This window comes from Manis javanica, chromosome 2 (assembly GCF_040802235.1).
Source record: "Manis javanica isolate MJ-LG chromosome 2, MJ_LKY, whole genome shotgun sequence".
Lineage (NCBI taxonomy): Eukaryota > Metazoa > Chordata > Mammalia > Pholidota > Manidae > Manis > Manis javanica.
In genome coordinates, this window is record NC_133157.1 from 63782972 (window position 1) to 63805324 (window position 22353).

General features: G+C 38.6%; 1 protein-coding gene across 3 annotated transcripts in view; it reads left to right on the forward strand.

The window, feature by feature from the left end:
- Positions 1-2315: 2315 nt before the first annotated feature.
- Positions 2316-22353, forward strand: part of PUM3 (pumilio RNA binding family member 3) — a 47437-nt gene continuing 27399 nt past the window's right edge. The window contains exons 1-10 of one of the 3 annotated variants that reach the window (XM_073228596.1): positions 2316-2449; positions 6404-6495; positions 7578-7796; positions 10526-10661; positions 11265-11340; positions 13339-13432; positions 13691-13757; positions 14916-15090; positions 16067-16170; positions 17120-17198. In XM_073228596.1, the coding sequence (XP_073084697.1) occupies positions 6411-6495; positions 7578-7796; positions 10526-10661; positions 11265-11340; positions 13339-13432; positions 13691-13757; positions 14916-15090; positions 16067-16170; positions 17120-17198 (1035 nt within the window). In that variant the 5' untranslated portion in view covers positions 2316-2449; positions 6404-6410. Of the gene's footprint in view, positions 2450-2485; positions 2727-6403; positions 6496-7577; positions 7797-10525; positions 10662-11264; positions 11341-13338; positions 13433-13690; positions 13758-14915; positions 15091-16066; positions 16171-17119; positions 17199-22353 lie in introns of those variants that run through there. The other 2 variants (XM_017651870.3, XM_017651871.3) reach the window with 2 other exon arrangements.

The following is a 22353-nucleotide window of genomic DNA, read 5'->3' on the forward strand; positions in this document are numbered from 1 at the left end:
GACCAACACAGTCACCTAAATAACCCTATTCTTATGACAAAACTTCACAGGAATTATGAATCACCTGTATACATCATGAGTTATGCTGGAACCTAACAAAAGGCCCTATAAAACCCCAAACCATAAAACCCTTAAGTGTGTCTCCTCTCTGAGGTTTCCCACACTCCCTTCTAAGTGCATAGTGTCTTATATCAAATAAACTTTGTTTCATAAGCTGATTGTACTTGTCTCTGAACTCTTCTCCATGATAAAGACAAGAACTCACCGCCTCTGGTGGTAAATGTCTTTGTCACTCTATTTCATTCAACTTTCTTGTCTTAACACAGTCCTTTTTTCCCTGTGTCATTTCAGAACAGTAAGGAAGTGGAAGTTCTCAGAACATAATCTCACTCTATTCAGTGCTCTGCAGCTCCCCCAAATCTTGGGGTGGCAGGGCCTTAGTTCTCATGCATGCAGATCCAAGTGGACATTGTACACCAGGTGACCCTCGCTTTAGGAGTTGGCAAGGGATTTGCTCTATGCTGAGCAGGAGTTCAATGAGCTTCCTTTTCTTTCTTGCTTCCTTGTTCTTTCTTGCTTCCTGCTGCTTGCAAAGCAGCTGCTATCTGCTACTACTCTCACTTTAATGAATTCCTTCCTTACCTACACTTGTCCATCCTGCTCAAGAATTCTATCTCAATTTCAGAGTCAAGAACCCTCACCCTCTCCAGGTTGAAGTTTCACCTAGTGCACAGGGAGAAACCTCCCCAGATGCAGCTGCCAGAGGACACCATGATAAGCTGTTGCATTCTGCAAAACCACAAAATACTTTCAACTCACTCCACACAAATGAACACTTGAGTCAGTTCACTTTTTGACAGCACAAAAGACTTGATAAAAAGCATTATTAATAATAATCTAGGGCTTCGGTATGTGTAACTTTTCTTTTTCTTCCAGGTGAAAAGGCAAATGAATAGTAGGGTTTTGACGTATATGTTTTAGACTGTCACATGGATATGTCTGAGAGGACATGGGATGCTGCTATACATGACCTTGAAAAAACAAATGTATCTCTTCCAGGTATTGTGTGGTAGTATGTATTTGTGAACTTTTTAGTTTGTGTGTTTTCTGGCTAGCACATAACATTATTTGCCTAATAGGCACTATTGATGGACCTCTGCAAATTCTTATTGTGTCCTTTTCTATTGAGCATTTTCTGAATTGACCAATTGGGGGAAGCAGTCCAGAAGCAGCCATGCTGAGTTTGGAGTCAGGCTCACCAGATCAGCATTACTGTATGTTTCCCCTTTTTCCATAAAATAAGGGGAGGGGGGGACCTGTTCTTATAAGACTTAGATGAACTGAAATTCAAACATAATACTTAGGGTAGACAGTAAGTACTTGTCAACATCAAGGTGCTGAGTGGTGGGATAGATGCCTGTGAATGACCAGTACAAACCCTAATGTCTTGAGGGGCAGGAAACAGTTTTGATCCGGAAGACAGTAAAATCTGAAGCTTCACACACCTGGGATCAAGTGCCAGTTCCTCAACTTTCCAGATGACCCTCAAAAACTTTCAGTGTTCCAACTCCCAGGACCTGTGAAAGTGGCTTTAGGAAAAATATCTTTGCAGATGTAACTCAGTAAAGACCTCCAGATCAGACAATCCTGGATTATCCCAATGAGCCCTAAATCCAATGACAAGTGTCACCACCACGTTTGTGATGTGTCTTCAGCAGTAAAATGGGGATAACATCCTAACTACCGTCTCATTTTCTGAAGTGGAAAATGGGATAACCGCAGTCTGGAGGAATGGGCAGACGTTAAAAATGACAAAGATTTACTGAGCGCTTTATCACGACTATTCACTGTGCGCCGCGCCTTCTATACATGATTTAGCTATCTCTACTTCATTGATCAGGTTGCCAAGGCTCACTGTTTTAGTAATTTGCCCAAAGCCACGCAGCTAGCAAGCGAAAACATTGCGATTAGAGTTACGCCGACTCCCGCGGTATCTCGTCCTCCACGCTAGCCCGCCAGAGAGGATGCAATGAACGCACTCTAAATACGGCTGCTAGTTCAGCCCTAGTTCGGGTAGAGGTTCGACTGAGCAGCCAGTCTCGCTTTCAACAACTGGCCAGCCCTATCCAGAGGCCAGAGACTTTTCCCAGGCCGGGAAGCTACAGGGTTAATGACATCATTTTCAGGAGCCGCGAATACGTCCGCATCCGACGGATCCTTTACAGGGCCAAAACTCTAGTGGCGCTCAGCCCTAGCGCCCTGAGATGAGGTACACAGAAACGGGCCAATAGAAAGGCTCAATTTCCATCCTAATCCGCACTCTCAGCTCCAGTTCAGTCGCGGAAGAAGAAAAAGCGATCTCGCGGGCGGGGCAAGTCGAGGAAGCGGAAGCGGCGGCGGCGGCGGCAGCGGAGTGGCGGCCTGAGCGGGTCTAGGCCCCACGTGCGCGGTGAGTGCCACACACTTATACACCGCTCTTGGGAGGGGTTCGCCTCCTGCCCGGCGCTGGACGGGAAGCGTCTTCTGGAGCCGCAGAGAGGGTAGAGGTGTTCACTCACGGCTGTCACCCGTTGGCTAATCTGTGGCCGCTTCTGTTCTGCTGGTTTAGGGACTGAGGGGAGCCTCGTGCCCAGGGCAGGTTTAGAACTCGTCTTCCTACTGTTTTGCTCCCACAGTGCTGGGTTAACCTAACTAGCTTCACCCTCTTAAATCCTGGCCCATTCTAGGTGAGTTGAGCCTTTCTGTGGTATGACACATCCACTCGGCCTGATCATTGCTAGTTGCCGAGTTCATGACTTGAGCGTATACTTGTAGGTATCAGCGCTGGGGAGGAAACCAGCTGGGTCCTGAGATGGACAGTAGGGGCGTTTGAGGAAATGATCTCTAAAGCCGAGACCCAAAGCATGATGAGAGGTGGACTCTGAAATCCGGAAGTCCAGGGAAAACTAAGTAAAGGCAGTAGTTTGGGCCAGTTCCCTGCCGTGGAAGTCTTAGAAAAGGGACCTCTTGTAGTGAGGTAAGATAAAGAGTACGGCAATACAAGATAAAAATTAGAGGGTAGGTTGTGTCGAGGTTTGTGTACGGTTTTAAAGGCCATAGTGAATGGTTTAGATCTGATAGCGACACCGTGGGAAAAACGTTCCCATTTGTAGAAAACACGAGGCTTACGAGGAAGGAAGGAACACAGTAGGCCCCAGTTATCGAGAAAATGTATATAATTGGGGTTATGATTGCATATATAATGGGAGAGTATTGATGGTTTGGATTAGGGTGGTGGTGGTGACGGAATTGGAGGGTTAGAGGTATTTTTAAAGGGGATTCCGGATAATTTACTGTAGCATTGAATGTAGCAGACAAGAGAGGGAAATGTTAAGGGTGAATCTTATGTTTCTTCTTGAGCAGTGAAGTGGATGAAGTGCCATTGGCTAAGATGGGAGAAGATAGATGAGGATGTTATCATTTGTGGGTGTTTTGCACTGGGCATAGAGTTAAAGAATTCTATGTTGTACCTACTAAGTGTAGCGTACCTGTAAGACACATAAAATGGAGGTGTCAGGCAGTTAGATACAGAGGTCCAGAGCCCAGGAAGTCCTGATGGAGAAACAGCTTGGGAGTCCTCAGCATAGAAAACCATGGGATTAGATGAGATCACCTAGGGAGAAGTGTGGAGAAAGGAAGATCTGAGGAATGCCAACATGTAGAGGATGGGTATTGAATGTTTACCACTTTCATAGTGCAAAGCTAAGCCTGCCGAGATGAATACAGAAGGATCAGTCACATGACCTTGTCCTTAGGAAATCTCTGCTGTTTCCCTTCACAAAGCCTACTTGGGCCCTCTTGAGTTCTGTGGCCCTCTTAATACTTTATATGTACTTCAGTTATAACAATTATGTTCTGTTTTAATTTTCTGTTTGCTTCTCTGTTCTCTTACATCACACTTGATTTTTTTTTTCAATTTGGCATATAGTGTGTCCATACTCAGTACATCTCAAGTCCCTGCAAAGTTACAAGAAGGCCATCAAAATGTGCCACAGGAATAAGAAGGAGAATCATTTGGGAAAGAGGGGAGGGGAATAGAGAAGAAATGAGAAGAAACTGTCATTTTATCTGGATTTGAATAATATATGATTTATGTTGATAGAATGGCCTTAAAGTTTGGATCCTGAAAAAAAGAAATAGGAAGTTTGGCTTTACTGTGGTATTTTTGAGGGGAGGTATGTATGTACCAAATTCTGAATAGCTGTGAATGCCAGTGTAGGTTTGAAATTTTTCCTGTTGACAGAGGGAAACATTTAAAGGTGTTAGTGCAGGGAAATGGCATGAAATTGGTGAGACAGTGGAAGCTGTATCAGACAGCCAATTCAAAAATTCTATTATTTTATGATTTTTAATATAAGTGATCTAAGAATATTTGCGTTTGGCACCCAAAGGTATAAATGTAGGACACATCTGAAAGTCTTGCTACAGAAGTAAATGTATCTATACACACATTGGCAATTATCAGCTAATCCCTCATTTCTCACGCTTCATTATACTCTTGAACATATATCCAGTTTATTCCTAGAAAAGTTCTATTTCAAATCTGATTCTCCAACCCATCCCCACTCACCCACTCACAACTACTTGTTTCTGTTAAGTAGAGTGTGATTAGGGAGAAAGAGTCACTTGACAGTGGAAAAACCTGGCAAATACTACCTTAACCAAGTGATAAAGGTTAATATTACCAATCATGTTGATTTCATGGTCCTCCTACTATGATGTGATGATGAGGGCACCTCACCTCCATGGTTTTGTTCAAAAACATCCCTAATACCAGTCTAATCAAGAGAACTGTCAGACAAAACCCAGATGAGGGATATTCAAAGTGTAACCAGTACTCTGCGAGAGTGTAGACACTTGTCATGAGGAACAAACACAGGCAGAAATTGTCACAGATGGTGGGATCTAGAGACTTGGTGACTGAATGCAATGTGTCCTGGAACAGAAAATGGACATGGGGAGAAAAACTGGTGAAATCCAAAGTTAATACTGTTCTACTAATGTTATTTGTTAGTTTTGATAAAAGTTAAAATGAATATACAGAGAAAATATGCAGATTAATGGAATTCAAACAGCTGTACGCACCAAAGAGTGAAGAGATACAGATGTGGTTATGATGGCTATAGCCAAGTTAAAAAATGACTCGAGTCATAAATGGTTTAGGAAGCTGAGTAATTCAGGGGCCATCCATTTTTCCGAATCAATAGTGAGGCCTAGACTAGAGTTGCATTTTCCAGAGAGTTCTTTGGAACCCTGCTGGACCCTTTTGGCATTCCAATAAGTGGAACAACTCAAGGTAAAAAATCCTGCACACTTTATCCTGTGCTTGGTGACTAGTGGTTCAAATTAGCAAATTAAAAGGATCTGAAAAGGCTATCCTTAAAGAAACTGGGTTAATTATGTTGATTTAACCATTTCCAAAGTATGTACATTTCATCTCTTAAGGCTTTTTTCCTCTTATATCTGCTGGTATCTTGAGAAATTAGTTATTCATCAATGGGAAATTCTTGTTTAGAAATACCTGGTATTATCTAAGGATCCCTAACCTCTACTTGAGAGGGTCAACTTTAGACATTTAGAAATGAGTTAATTATACAATTTTGAAAGGTAAGGAAATAGCCAAGTGACTTTTGCTCCTGATATATACTGCTCTTTTCAGTACCCTTGGGTAGGTGAGGCCTTGTCTATAGTGTCCACTGTCCACCATGGGGATCTCTGTACCCAGAAATGGCCTATTAAGCAGATTTCCCTTAAATAAAATAATAAATATGTCAACATAATCTTATTTTGGAGGTCACTGAGAACTACTGTTTGCCTCTAAGATAATAACAAACATTTTAAGTTAGTTTCTGTTTTAGCTACATTGGGTGTATAACAGGAACTTTTATATAATCTCTTATCTTCTTTTTATTATATTTGAATATACGGTTAAGTGCAACCAAGTATTTGTTCCTGGCGTTTTAGGATAGAAACCAAGAAATCAGATGATATATTGTCAGTTTCTCATAACAAGGGCTTCCCACGGTACAAGAAACACACACACTGACCCCTGTGTCCTGTGTGATGTGATCTACTTCTAGCTGGTACCTGCTGCTGGAGGGCTGCTTTTCAGATACATTGCACACTTCAAAGTGTGTGTGTTTTCTTAGTTTTTGTGCTTATACCTTGTTTATGTTCAATTTTGAAGTGTTAGAAACAGTGATTGTACATGTCCTGGATTTGAGTGGGGTGCGCCTATTGTGCCCAGGTGATTTGTCCTGTCTCTGTGCAGCTCAGGGACTAAGTATGTCCCTGACTGCCTAATGACTCTTAACTGCCAAGAGCAATGCAGTGATCCTTCTTGGGGTTTGTTTTTGTCTTCCAGAGTTGCTATGATGGAAGTTAAAGGGAAAAAGAAATTCACAGGAAAGGGTACAAAGACACCACAAGAGAAAAACAGATTTCATAAAAACAATGGTAAGATAGTTATACCAAAACATGCTTTCCATGCGGTTGTTTTAGCTCTTCTAATTGGAGGGAGAGGTTGGTGGAATGAGAGGTCATGTAGCAGATTCCAGTCTGTATTTGGTAGGATTAGGATTAAAATAGCAGGAAAAGGTAGGAGTTATTAGATAAGAGTTTGCGTGTTCCATGTGACACCAAGACGTTAAAGAAATTGCCAGTATAGTTGGGGGAAGCTATCCTCATGAAAGGCTCTTATCTCAGCTCGTTGTGGTGTTGCCTCATTTTAGTCACACCCCAACATTTTATTTTAAGGTTTGATAAGTTGTGGTTGATTAATACGTGCTACTGGTAAACCAAACGAAAAGTGTCATCAGGATTTCTAATTCTGATGTCCTTATTATTCCATCAGGTGTCAGTGTTGCAAAATAGAAAAGTCAGGGACTGTGTAAATGGTTTTTTTGCTAAGCAGCAGTTTTTTTCTGGTAGCAGGCTTAGGGCATAAGTATAACAGTTTTCATCTCATTTGTTAGGTACTTAATTTGCAAGCTTTTTAACCAAAGATTTTTATTAAATGATTTTATTATAGCCTTTGAATACACTTTTTCAAAACTGGAAATTTGTTAACATCCTTAATTTGTCTATATGATACAGTTTCTAAATGTAAAGCATTCATTTTATTCTTAGACTTATATGTTACTGAACTTTTTAAAATTATATGTAAAAATTTCAGTGACAAGGAGTCATTAATGTAGAATATAAAGATGCATATAAATAATATCTCATCTCTACTATATACTTAAAACAGAAATACACCTAACTGACAATAGTGGTTATCCCTAGATTTATGGGTAGATTTATTGTGTGTTTTTCTACTTTTTAGGTTTTCTGTAATGAACCTGTATTACAGTTTTATAATCAGAAAGTTCTAAAGTTTTATTTTGATTTTTTTTTAAAAGTCCTACTCTGATCCATATTTGAGAGTAAGACAAAGTATGTTTCACTAAAGAATGTGATTTTCTACAACAGATATGACCCAGTGAATAAAAGAGATATAGGCCCAGGATCACTGAACTTATATTTATTATTGTTACTAGATTCTCATTCTTCAAAGACATTCCCAAGAAAAGTTGTTAAGGAAAGTGGACCTAAAATCACCTCTAAGAACTTTGAGAAAAGTATCACAAAACCTGGGAAAAAAGGTGTAAAGCAGTTCAAGAATAAGCAGCAAGGGGATAAAATACCAAAGAACAAACTCCAGCAGGCAAACAAATTCAAGAGGAAGAGAAAATTCCAGCTAGACAGTAAAAGTGATGGTAAGTGCTGATACCTTCAGGCTAGTTTTTGTGGAAGCCCTTCCCTGCCTAAACTCTTAACGCCTGAGCTGTCGTGCACAGGGATCCTAGAAGTCTGTTGGAGACCTCCCATTCTCTTCCTTAGCAGTGGCATTTACTGGTAGGGGGTGGGGAGGCAGGTGGTATAGGTGGGATTAAGAAAACAACAGAAAGCATCTTCCCTGGTCAAATGTCCTCTGATACTTAGAGTTCCTTATTTTCTAGGCCCTTGCTGAATTACCCTAGCTGTGCTAAGCTGTAATGGCGTCATATTGGAACCTCTACAACATCCCTTTCTGTAGGCTAAAGTTTTTAAATCTATTTATTCATTTATTCAACAAATAAATATATGTTTTTTATGCACTTTGCCAGGAGATGGGGAAGAAAAAGAATTAACAACCAGTAAGGCTATAGGCCCAAACTAGTCAACATAGAAGCTGTCCTTAAGGAATCAGTGTGTTCAACTAAATACCTGCCATGGGCTAAGGATGCCTTGGTGAAAATAAGACGTGAAGACCCTTCCCAGAGCTTAGGCCTGCCTAATATAGTTAACCTGTCAGGTGGCACAGATCTGGTTGGCAATTCCTGATAAGGGGTGTTGTACACATGGCAGGTTTGACGTGAGTCGGCTCAGGACAAGTTGCCAACTGATTTGAAGTGAAGGCAGGGATCCTGTTTGTCAATTGAAACAAACTGCTAATCTCTTCATCATGATACTGGAGAGGCTGTTTGCAACCAAAACTTTGCTGTCATTGTACAGTGTGCCCTCTTGTGCACTATCCTGCAGTCTCAAACAGGCACGTGCCAGGTTAACCCACATGCACATTCTCAGCAGCATCAGTGCACATCATTTTCCAGTGTCTTTCAATTCTTTTTTTCTCCAACATGACATATGCTAATACTGTTCCTTGCTGCCAGCTGAGTCCACTGCCATGGGGCCCTCTCAGTCCAGTCACCTAGCCTAGGGCCTCTCACTAGAGGGACAGCAGCCTTTAAGATGAGGAGAGGAGAGAGGAAGGAAAGGAAATGTCATAATTTCTTATTAGGCCTGCAAGATCCTTTGATGTTCCAGTGCCAGTGTTTTATCCCTTTTTCTTTCCATTCTTCTCTATACCGTCCTTACCCTCTGTATTTTCTCTTTCAACTTCTCTTTCCTAACCTCTCTAATAGGTCTTAAACCTTTTTCCTACTGCAGTTCTTAGCACATGAATTTTAGACACACACATTTTCACATTAAGATCCTGTCATGCTGTAGCCCTGGTTCCCTTTCCTATAGGAGATACATTCCTGACATCTGATAATGGAACTCTAGTTTTATTCTCATATTTTTATACTAGCAACTGAGGGGGATTAGATACTAGCCATCACCAAAGTATATCTACTGCAACCTAGCATGGCATATGTCAAAGATGCCCAAATGTTTGTAGAATTAAGTGAGCTGTGGGTCAGCTATTGTCCTCTGTTGTATAGTGCATGATGCCCTAATGTTAATTGTAAATGTGACCTCTGTTTACTATAATACTCAATTACCAGGCAGGAAATAAATAAGTAAACAGTAAAAGGAATAAATACACTGTCGTAAATTATGTAGCCATTAAAAATTATATTCTTGAGAAATAATTTAGTTTCATGGAAGAATGGTTAAAGTACAATGTTTAAGTGAGGCAGTAAAATTCTGAATTTTTAAAGATTAATATAAAACATTTATAGAAAAATGTCAAGAAGGAAATAAATGCTAACAGTTATATCTAGGTTTGGGAATCATTGGAAGATTTTGGGTTTTTGCATTTTCTAAGTTCTTTATACTGAGTATATTTCTAATCAGAAAAAGGGAGATATTTAATAAAACATAATTCTCCAAAGAGCTCTTTGCAGGGTACTCATGTAAATAATACCCATTTTATTAAGTTATTCTTTGGCCTCATTGGTCTTCTTTGATTCAATTTGGTAAGGTACTTAGATTTTGAGAACAAAAGAACACTAATAGAAAAACCCTTGACTTTTAGAGCATTATTCTGTAAAGCAGTTAGAAATTTTGATGTCCAGTCATGACTATGCATTGTCGAGAGGATGCAGAGGATTGTTTGAGAGGCCTCTGTCTGTTTGAATCCTGGCTCTACCACTTAGCAGTTGTGTGACTTCACACACTGAACTTAACTACTTGGTGCCATTGTGTCTCCAGGGTGAAAGGAGAAAGAATAATAGTACCTGCCTGGTAGGGTTTTGATAATTAAATGACTTATATTAGCAGAACTCAGAATAGTGAATTTTTTAATACTTTTATTTTTCCTGGTTTTTGGGGGACTAATTTTTGTTTTCATTAAGAACTGATTATATCCAAAGTCCAGTGGTAAATGATTGTAATGTTCTAAATTAGAATTTTTATTTACAACTGAAAAAAAAGCTTTAACATTTTTCAGTTGCTTTTGCAATCCTTTTACTTTTCTTTTTTCTTCTTAATAAGTATCCTGTTAAGAATCAATATACAGCTGTTCAGTGAATGAAAATGGTTGGTTTCAACCAAATTTAAAATGTATAAACTGCTCAGAAAGTACAATAAAATATAAGTTTCTAGGGAATGATGAGTTCCCCCTTCTAGTTTCCACAATGAGTATTGATCCTGACTAGTGATTGCCCTATGTACCTAATTTGTACTTGTATATGGCACTCAGAATGATAATGTAATTGAAAATAATTTCTCTAATGACTAGACTCAGCAGCCAAGAAACCCAAATGGGACGACTTCAAAAAGAGGAAGAAAGAACTAAAGCAGAGCCGACAACTCAGTGATAAAACCAACTATGACATTGTTGTTCGGGCAAAGCAGATTTGGGAGATCTTAAGAAGGTAATGCTACCTAGCAGCATCTTTATTAGTGTCTTTGAGTTGGTGGAAGAGTAGCAGTGTGCTGTGTAAATAGTGAGTTGTCCTAAAGTAAATGACCTGGCCCTTGGATTATTTAGAGAGTGCTCTGAACATTCCAGCTGAGGCATTAGTATTTGGATGTCTTCCCACTGTAGAAACGTGTGGAATTAGGATGGTGTCAGGTGTATTTATGAAAGTATATGACAGCTAAAATGGATTTGACATTCTGTGAGAGATTTCTGAGAAAATGGAAAGACAGTTTTTTTTTTATTGGCTAGGTTTTGATACTTAAGTATTTGGTATCTTGGACTTCTTTTATTATTTTCCTTACTTTTGAAGTTCTGGCTGTTAAGATTTAGATTGATGCATAAAATTACACCTTGTAAGATGAGTTTCTGCTTTTGAGAAAATTACTTTTCTCTGGCTGCCCTGGAATAGTAATTTTAATGTCAGAGGTTTGCTGCTTTTGAAGAGAAAATCATGCTAAACTGGGTGAGCATACACTGGTATGGTTTCTAGTTTCTTGTGGTTAAACAGTATCTTTACTTCAACTATGTTTGCTCCCTCTTTTCTTTTCATGTATAGAAAAGACTGTGACAAAGAAAAAAGAGTGAAGTTGATGAGTGATTTACAGAAGTTGATCCAAGGAAAAATTAAAACTGTAAGTAGAGCATACTTACAGTACACTTTTAACAATTGGAACTGACTCACTCTCAGTACAGGGTAGTTGACCATCATAACAGGTGAAATTGTTGTTTTAAATGGATTTGGCCATGAATTTCTAAAACCTTTTATACTACTGACTGCATAAAAAATTTAATAGGGATTTACTGCTGGGGAAATTATAAAAAGACTATCAAATTTGGCTGTGTCTTTTTTAAATCATTTACTTAAAAGTTATCTTAAGGAATTTATTAGTTCAGTAGAATTTGTTAGAATGTCTTGCTCTGAACTCCATATACTTCTGTATGTTCTAAATTGCTGGCTTTTTTGTTGTATAAGTTATATAAACAGATGATTGCTTCTCTTTACAAACATCATGCAAAGGTCTTTAAATATCATAGATTTGGGAGTTCTAAACTCATTTTCATTATTACTATTGAATCCTGTTGTATAATAAATTTCTGTTGACTCTTGTGTATTTCAATAAACAGTGATTGTTCACTTTTAATACAACAGACCCAGTAGCCTTGGGGATCACAGAGGGCCAACCTTGCCCAAACCTTGCACATGGGTCTAACCAGATGCTGTGTTGCCATTTGAGGGAATGTCTTGAAATAGGAAGTTTGCAGCTGCTGCTTTCTTACGAATAGAACAAGATCTTCTTAGGGTAGAACCACTCCTCAGCTTTAGCAGTAGTCTGTTATCCTCAATCTAAATATTTTACACTCAAGATCCTTTCCCATCTACCCTTAGGTTATTATTGCATGTTGTAGGCTTGGGAATTAGTCTGGTGTTCAAATCTTTGCTGCTTAAAATACGTGTGTCTTTGGACAAGAATAACCTATTTATTGATTGTATACTGTGTGCTAGCAATTGTGCTATGTGCTTATGTCCTTTAAGTTAATGTCATCAATTCCTGTCGGCCATTTGATGCGTCTGGGTCTCTGAGAAGTTAAGTTTCATCCCCAGAGTCACAGGGACAGCAAGTTCCTTAGTTTCTCATAAACTTACTTTTCTCATTTGTAAAGTGGAAATAACAGCCCACTCTTCAGGTTTCTTTGAGATCTAAATGAGAAAAAATTTAAAGCATGGATATTGGTTTTATAGTAGGTAGTCAATGCATGCATGAGAACAGTCTTGTTAAAAAATTTTTTTTAAGTTTTATCAAAAATGTCTATACAGAGCTCACTTAAGGGAATTCTTCCAAAATCCATGACTTTGAGGGAGGTGTACCTTCATCTTCTGATTTGTTAGAATTAAAAAACTTCAAAGAGAGACTGAGCAACAAATAGAAAGCTGTGAAAGTAGACTGGTACTGTAGCATAGTAAAAAAATAATACTGCATGACTGATTATTTGTGGTTATTGCTACAGAAAATTGATCAGTGTGTCCTACAGTGAGGCTCTAATCATCCATCCAGTAGTTGTGAGTGGGGATGAGTTGGAGAATTAGATTTGAAACACAACTTTTCTAGAAATATAACTGGATATATGTTCGGGTGTATAATAAAAGTGTGAGAAATGAAGGGAGTAGCTGATAACTGCCAATGTGTGTATAGATATATTTACTTCTGTTTCAAGACTTACAGATCTGTCCTACATTTATACCTTTGGGTGCCAAAGCCAAACATTCTTAGATCATTTATATTAAAAAATCATAAAATAATAGAATGTTTGAATTGGAAAATTCTTCTTTAGGAAAAGTAGCTTTCAGAGACAGAAATATAGTAATGTAATTATTGGACAGACTTGATTTGATTTGGTTTGGTCTTACTTATAATGATAGGAATCACTCAAAATGCTTAAATCCATCCCTGTTTCAGAATGTCGTTTGGTGCAATTAAAACAAGTACTTCTACTCCCAAGTAACCTAGGCTTGATTTTATTCATGAAGAACCCTACCTTTTCTTAAATAAGGAATTCTAAAAGAGGTAGCAGTAAAACATAGATAATATAATAAAAAATTAGTTTAAAGGCCCAAACTGTCTTTCCTACAGATTGCATTTGCACATGATTCAACTCGTGTGATCCAGTGTTATATTCAGTATGGTAATGAAGAACAGAGAAAACAGGCTTTTGAAGAACTTCAAGGTATTTCTTATATATTGAAGACTAATTGTAGTCATTTGTAATAAGTCACTGGTTTTCTCTTGAAGTACTGTTCTGGAAAATAATCCTGTTGAGAGAAAGCAGTATATCCTACAGGACCTTTTTTGTTTTTATTTATTCTTTGCCTGAGATAGAGAGTTATTTGTGTTCCCAGTATTATGTATTTATGTAGTTGTTTCCTTTGTTTCTGGAGGACTGCGGTGAGGTTATCACATCATTGTAATGTATTTTGTTTTTCAGATGATTTGGTTGAATTAAGTAAAGCTAAATATTCCAGAAATATTGTCAAGAAATTTCTCATGTACGGGTGAGTTGTTTTATTTATTTATTTATTTGTTTGTTTGTTTATTAATTAATTAATTAATTAATTAATTATGTTTTTTTAGGAGAGCAAGGTACAGGCTTTTTTTTTAGAAATAAAGTGAGAGGAGAGAGCTCCCAGCTCACGCCAGGAGGGAACAAGAGAGTCCTAGTTGTTTTATTTATAAAATACATTTTCATTAGTTTTTCAAAGGTGCAGATACTGGTTGAGTACAAGTGTCAGTTATAAGTCTGGAATCTTAATAACAGCCCTAAGCAGATACCTATAATGTTTCCACGTGGTGTGTTCTTAAAACAATTATTGAAATTAATGTAAAACAATGGTACCGCCTTCACCATTCTTAGGTGGAGATCTTGAAGCCATGGAAGTAGAAAAGTGGAATGATTAATGTGTAATTAGTTACCAGTATTTAGAAGGTAAAGGATTGGGAGGGGCAGGTGAGTGGACTAGACAGGGTTAGGAAGTTAGGAAGTGTCAAGATGGGAGAACTTCCTAAACTGGTGGATTGATACTTGTCCTGATTTCTCTTTTTAGTATAATCATGTGCCAAAATATTCTAACCAACAACAAAAAGTTTCTGTTGACAAAACTCCAAAAAGTGTATTTTTGGCTGTAATTATCAGTTGCTCAGTTTTTTTAGGATGTAATATAAATATTTGTGATTGTCCTCTTTCAAAAGAGAATCTTGGAATATGTTTTATTCATTTTTCCCTGTATCTTTGACTTTTACCTTCTCCTTTTCTCCTCCCCTACATTTTCCAAGCTGAGCAGTTGAGTAAGGGGACCTGACATGTATTGGGCACCATGTGCCAGTCACAGCTCTCTGTGCATCCTCACTCATCTAATGCTCTCTCCTCGTAATCAGCCTTACTCTGTCTTAGGACTGAAGAAGCTGAGGCATGGAAAGATTCAGTGACTAGCTCAGGGTCTTTCAGCTAGTAAGCAAAGCCAGGCTTACCTAGTAATGTAGAGTGCTTAAGGTAAGAATACAAGGCAGCGTGATTTCCCTTCTCCAAGCGTTTCCCTTTGGTGGACCTCCCCACACTTAGATGAGTTGATTTCAGGAGAATTAAGTTAAGTTTGGTTGCCACCTGGCTTTGTCCCTCTATCATTTATTTTTCCCCATGATCGCACTGACTTCAGGAGTAAACCACAGATTGCAGAGATAATGAGAAGTTTTAAAGGCCACGTGCGGAAGATGCTCCGGCACTCAGAAGCATCAGCCATCGTGGAGTACGCATACAATGACAAAGCCATTTTGGAACAGAGGAACATGCTGGCAGAGGAACTCTATGGGAACACATTTCAGCTTTACAAGGTGACATTCCATGACGTTTTTTCCAGCATTTGCTTTTCCCATGTGCTGTTCCTTTCCTTCCAGTGCTCTGTTTTCAGAATGTATTTTTACTTTGGCTGGTCCTTTAAGGCACCATCTTGTACCCTTTATTCTTTTGGATAATCTTGTCTCTGGTGTAGTGAGCAAGTGATTATACTTAGATTTCTCTTTCTCCCAGAGTGCTATCTTTAAATTCCCATTAAATTAAACGACTGTTGTTACTCCCTCCCACATGCTCTGTGTACTGTTCAGTACTTCTGTCCCGCAATCTGATAGACAAGGTAGAAGACTCTTAATAGTTAGCGAAGCTTTGTGACCACCCCCCAACCAGCTCTGGCTAATGTCTGTCAGCCTCCCTGTTGCTGCCTTCTCCTGTGTTTCTTCATGTGTATGGATTACCCTTCTCCAGGTTGTAACCAGAGAGGAAGAGGAGAGGCCCAACCTTGTATTTAGTATGGGGATAGAAGCTGAAAAATGCTGATAATGAGACTAGAATAGTTAAAGAATCTATTTCAGACTGGGGGATATAAATTCACCCATGTATCTCCAGGGATATGAATTAATTCCTGGGTTGCCTCCACTAGTCAGGTCTAGTTTTGGGGTTGAACTCAGTGCTCTATTTCTTTTGTGTAATAGTCGCTTGAGGAATATCCAGATAATTACAGAACACATGGTGGCAAGAATTCATGAACTGATTGCTTGATCTTACTATTAGGCGTTGGCTGGGTGAGGTGGTTGGTCGTTTAGCCTGGCTTTTTAAGTACGTTGGTGGGTGTACAGACTGAGAATCAGATAATCCGGGATTTCTTATGGCTGTATATACAACAGGGCTTTCATTATATAGATGTGGGAAATTCGAAATTTATGCTTTTTATTTAAAATGTAATTGAGTTTCTCCATTTTGAAGTTGAAGAAACTTGATTAGATTTAGAGGGGTTTGATTTTTTTGTTGTTGCAGTCAGCAGATCACCCGACTCTGGACAAAGTATTAGAAGTACAGCCAGAAAAACTAGAGCTTATTATGGATGAAATGAAACAGATTCTAACTCCAATGGCCCAAAAGTAAGTAAGTTTTTTTTTTTTTTCTTAACAAACGGCATTTGAAGGAACAAAGTTTTGTATCTTCTTGCATAGGAAAGGTGGATAGTTTTCCAAATATAGTCTGTTTTTTAAATTGGAGTGTTACTAAAATTGGAGTGTAAGAGTGTAGAAACCTGGGCATGTGGCCTTCTTGGCCTTTGTACCATGATGGAGTGGGTAAGGCACAGGCGCTGGGCCAGGCTGAAATCTTAATCCCCCACCACACCAACAGTGTGACTTTGGGCAACTTACCCTCTCTATGCCTCAGTTTCCATACCTATAAAGTTAGGATAATAAAAATACATACCTTTAATCTGTGAAGATTAAATGGGTTACTATTTCTAAAGCACTCTGGACAGTGCTCTGCCCATAAAGACAGCATGTTTTTGCCATCTACTTAGGTGCTCCAGGTGAGCTTGCAGTTTTTGATTCTGGTCGTCAGGCACCACTGTACACCTGAATTCATCAAGTGTCACACTTGGAGGCTTATATCGACTAGGTATTGTTGGAGTTGCTGATACTGTTTTGATCTGTTCAGGTTTAATTTTGCTAAACTTATTTTATGAAACAGATGCATTGTGAAGGGTGCTTTACAGAAAGAAAACAAGCTTTAAAAAAATAGGTCTACTTACGGATTTCTAATCATGTATCCCTTGTTGAGTGAGGAGTATAGATGCCCTTACCTTGTTTAAGAGAGTTTAATGTATTTTGACCGATGATTTCTCTTTGCTGACTACATACTAGAAATTTGTACTCTAGTTTTGGTTGTAGATGGCACTAGAATATTTTTTTTCATTTTAATATTGTCTTACGAAAAACTACATTTGCTGAAACCATTTCACTTGCTTTGACTATTTCAGAACAGCTGAGATTAGAAATATCTGTGCTTCTGTAGTGCAAGATCTGATGTATTCTTTTTTTCTGTTTTCAGGGAAGCTGTGATTAAGCACTCATTGGTACATAAAGTATTCTTGGACTATTTCACATATGCACCCCCAAAGCTAAGATCCGTAAGTTCTTGGTTTTAGTTTTTAAACCAAAATTTAGAGAAAGACCCATGTTAAATGTGAAACACTGCTTTGATGTACATTATCTTTTGGAAATTTGAAAGTTACTTCCTTTTTTAGAGAAAATAATGCACTAAACTTCCTTTGAATGAGACTGCTAATTCTCTTTAGAGCTTTGTCAGAAGACAATAGAATTGACCAATTGACCATAGTTTTATCAATTCCATTGAATTTTTATATTTTAATGATAATCTAGAGATTATCCTCTAGCTAACCATACTGAAAATTAACTGAACAAATGGAGGGATATTCAGTTTCAGGTAGTTTGAAATTCACTTGAGCCAGTGCAGAAAAAGAATTATGTTGATATTAAAAGGTTAGGGGAGGACACTTATATAAGACTAAATGGACCATGAAAAACTGAACCTTAATCATAGAAGGGTAAGGAACAGAGAGTGAAGGTAAATAGCACTGCCATTCAACTAAATGATGGGAATACTAATGAGAATTTCTCATTTAGTCCCCAGAACTTTGCTTGCCTCATCATACAGTGAACTCATTGTCCATTTGTCGTCATTCTAAATATTAAAAATAAATAGAATAGAGCAGATTCAAGATGGTGGCATGAGAGGTGAGACAGAGAATCCTCCCAAAACCACAAATAGTACGAAAATATAGTTAATTAATACAACTAACCCTGAAACAGCAACAGGAAAGAGGGCTGAACCAGACTGCATACAGACCTTACAGAGCAGACCTCACGAAACAGGTCAACGTATCAAAGCCTTGATCTGGCAGGACCCAAGCCCTTCCTCCACCCCAGCTCACTGGAAGGAGGAAGAGAAATGGAGCAAGGAGGGGGTGGAGGCCTGGAACTGCTGAAGACCTAGCCCTGGAGATCTCCTTTGTGAGTAGGAACCTACATTGTGTGGTGCTCTGGAGGTTGGGGAGCTGGGACAGGCAGAGTGCTTGAGAGACTGAGATACAGGCCATTGTGGAGGACAGGATCCACACCCGGTTGCTCTGGGACAAGGGAAAGGGAGGCAGTCTGAGAGGCTTTCTAGGAGCGAGAGGGCTGCTGAAGGGGCAGGTTTTGCATGGAGTTTGCTGCACAGGAGAAGGGAGAGCTAGACAAGGTTATCTGAGTGCACTCTGCCTGCAGGTTGGGAACTTTGAGGAGCTTCAGGTGCTCCATTCCCCTGGCTGGCTGCTCAGCTCTGAGGCCCCCCACTGTGACACGCAGCCTGCTGCGCCTTCCTCCTAGCCTGCCAACACCTGCTCATAAACCTGCAGTCACTGTGCTGGCATCAGGCCAGCCAGAGGGAGGCCCCGCCTACAACAGCTAGAGATGCAAAGCACAGAGGCTTATACCTGTGTGCTTGGCCCACTGGCTCTGACACCGGAGACAGACCCCATAGACAGGAATCAGGAAACAGATCTTTCCTCCCCCCAGGCACCAGCTCCGCTCCCCTATGACCCCAACCTCACTCTAGGGGCTGAGCAACTGCAGATACTAGAGCTTCTGGGCACTGGAGGGCACCACATAGAAATATGAAACATCAAAAGAACCTGGTTCAGACCAAAATCTCACAAACTGCAGACAAAGGGCCAAATGAAAATGAACTCAGCAGTCTTCCTAAAAGAGAGTTTAAAGTAAAAATCATAAACATGCTTATGGAGGTATAGAAAAATATTCAAGAACTCAGGAACAAATTTAAGACAGAGATTCAATCATTAAGAAATTCCATATATGAAATGAAACATACAATGGAGGGATTTAAAAGCAGATTAGATGTAGTAGATGAGACGGTAAATGGAATAGAAATTAGAGAAGAGGAATATAAAGAAGCTAAGGCACAGAAAGAAAAAAGAATCTATAAGAATGAAAGAATACTGAGAGAACTGTGTGACCAGTCCAAACAGAACAATATTCACTTTATAGGGGTACCAAAAGAAGAAGAGAGAAAAAGGGATAGATAGCGTCATTGAGGAGGTGATTGCTGACCTCAATTTGGGGAAGGATATAGTCTCTCAAGCCATGGAGGTACATGGATCTCCCAACAAAAGGGACCCAAGAAAGACAACATCAAGACATATAATAATTAAAATGGCAAAGATCAAGGATAAGGACAGATTATTAAAAGCAGCTAGAGAGAGAGAGAAAAAAGATCACATACAAAGGAAAACCAATCAGGCTATCATCAGATTTCTCAACAGATACCTTACAGGCCAGAAGGGAGTGGCAAGATATATTTAATGCAATGAAACAGGAGGGACTTGAACCAAGAGTATTCTACCTGGCAAGGTTATCATTTAAATTTGGAGGAGGGATTAAACAATTTTCAGATAAGCAAAAGTTGAGAGAATTTACCCCCACAAACCACCTCTACAGTGTATTTTGGAGGGACTCCTATAGGTGGAAGTATCCCTAAGGCTAAATAGATGTCACCCAAGGGATAGACAAAGAGTACAGAATATGATTCATAACATACAAAGAATGGAAGAGGAAGAAAAAGGAGAAAGAAGACCTTTAGATTGTGTTTGTAATAGCATACAAAGTGAGTTAAGTTAGACTGTTAGATAGTAAGGGAATTACCCTAGAACCTTTGGTTATCATGAATCTAAAGCCTGCAATGGCAATAAGTACATACCTATCAATAATCACCCTAAATGTAAATGGTCTGAATGCACCAATCAAAAGACATAGAGTCACTGAATGGATAAAAAAACAAGATCCATCTATATGCTGCCTACAAGAGACTCACTTCAAACCCAGAGATTTACACAGACTGAAAGTTAAGGGATGGAAAAAGATATTTCATGCAACTAATACAGAAAAAAAAGCAGGAGCTGTAGTACCCATATCAGACAAAATAGACTTCAAAACAAAGCAACAAGAGACAAAGAAGGACATTACATAATGACAAAAGGATCAGTCCAACAAAAGGATATAACTATTATAAATATCTATGCACCCAACACAGGATCACCTACATATGTGAAACAAATACTAACAGAATTAAAGGGGAAAATAAAATGCAATGCATTCATTTTAGGAGATCGTAGAAGGAGAGATCAACCAGACAGAAAACAAGTAAGGAGAAAGAGGCACTGAACAACATATTAGAACAGATGGACCTAATGGACATCTATAGAACACTCCATCCAAAAGCAGTAGGATACACATTCTTCTCAAGTGTACATGGAATGTTTTCAAGAATAGATCATATACTAGGCCACAAAAAGAACCTCAGTAAATTAAAAAAGATTGAAATTGTACCAGTGAGCTTCTCAGATAACAAAGGGATTAAACTAGAAATAAATTACACAAAGAAAGTGAAAAAGCCCACAAACACATGGAGGCTTAATAACATGCTTCTAAATAATCAATGGATCAATGACCAAGTAAAAACAGAGGTCAAGCAATACGTGGAGACAAATGACAACAATTCAACACCACAAAAATCTGTGGGATGCAGTGAAGGCCATGCTAAGAGGAAATATATTGCAATACAGGCCTATCTCAGGAAACAAGAACAATCCCAAATGAACAGTCCAAACTCACAATTAATGAAACTAGAAAAGGAAGAACAAATGAGGCCCAAAGTCAGTAGAAGGAGGGACATAATAAAAATAAAAGAAGTAAATAAAATTGAGAAGAATAAAAGAATAGAATCAATGAAAGCAGGAAGTGGTTCTTTAAGAAAATAAACAAAATAGATAAACCCCTAGCCAAACTTATCAAGAAAAAAAGAGAGTCTACACACATAAACAGAATCAGAAATGAGAAAGGAAAAATCATTACGGATACCACAGAAATACAAAAAGCTATGAGAGAATACTATGAAAAATTGTATGTTAACAAACTGGATAACCTAGAAGAAATGGACAACTTTCTAGAAAAATACAACCTTCCAAGGCTGACCCAGGAAGAAACAGAAAATCTGAATAGACCAATTATCAGCAAAGAAATTGAATTGGTAATCAAAAGAGTACCTAAGAACAAAACTTCTGGACCAGATGGTTTCACTGCTGAGTTTTATCAAACATTTAGTGAAGACCTAATTCCCATCCTTCTTAAAGTTTTCCAAAAAGTAAAAGAGGAGGGAATACTCCCAAACTCATTCTATGAGACCAACATCACTCTGATACCAAAACCAGGTAAAGACACCACAAAAAAAGAAAATAACAGACCAGTATCCCTGATGAACATAAATGCAGAAATACTCAACAAAATATTAGCAAACCGAATTCAAAAATACATCAAAAAGATCATCCATCATGATCAAGTGGGATTCATCCCAGGGATGCAAGGATGGTACAACATTCAAAAATCCTTCAGCATCATCTACTACATCAACAAAGAGAGGGACAAAAACCAAATAATCATCTCCATTGATGCTGAAAAAGCATTCAACAAAATTCAACATCCATTCATGATAAAACTTTCAACAAAATGGGTATAGAGGGCAAGTATCTCAACATAACAAAGGCCATATATGACAAACCCACAGCCAACATTATACTTAACAGTGAGAAGCTGAAAGCTTTTCCTGTAAGATTGGGAACAAGACAAGGATGCCTACTCTCCCCGCTTTTATTCAACATAGTACTGGAGGTCCTAGCCATGGCAATCAGACAACACAAATAAATAAAAGGCATTCAGGTTGGCAAGGAAAGAGTCAAACTGTCCCTGTTTGCAGATTATGTAATATTGTACATAAAAAACCCTAAGGAATCCTCTTCAAAACTACCAGATCTAATATTCGAATTCAGCAAAGTTGTGGGATACAAAATTAGTACACAGAAATCTGTTGCATTCCTATACACTAACGATGAACTAGCAGAAAGAGAAATCAGGAAAACAATTGTATTCACAATTGTATCAAAAAGAATAAAATACCTAGGAATAAACCTAACCAAGGAAGTGAAAGATTTATACTCTGAAAACTACAAGACACTCATGAGAGAAATTAATGAAGAAACCAGTAAATGGAAATACATCCCATGCTCATGGATAGGAAGAATTAATATTGTCAAAATGGCCATCCTGCCTAAAGCAATCTACAGATTCAGTGCAATCCCTGTCAGAATACCAAGAGCATTCTTAAAAGAACTAGAGCAAATAGTTCTAAAATTCATATGGAACCACAAAAGA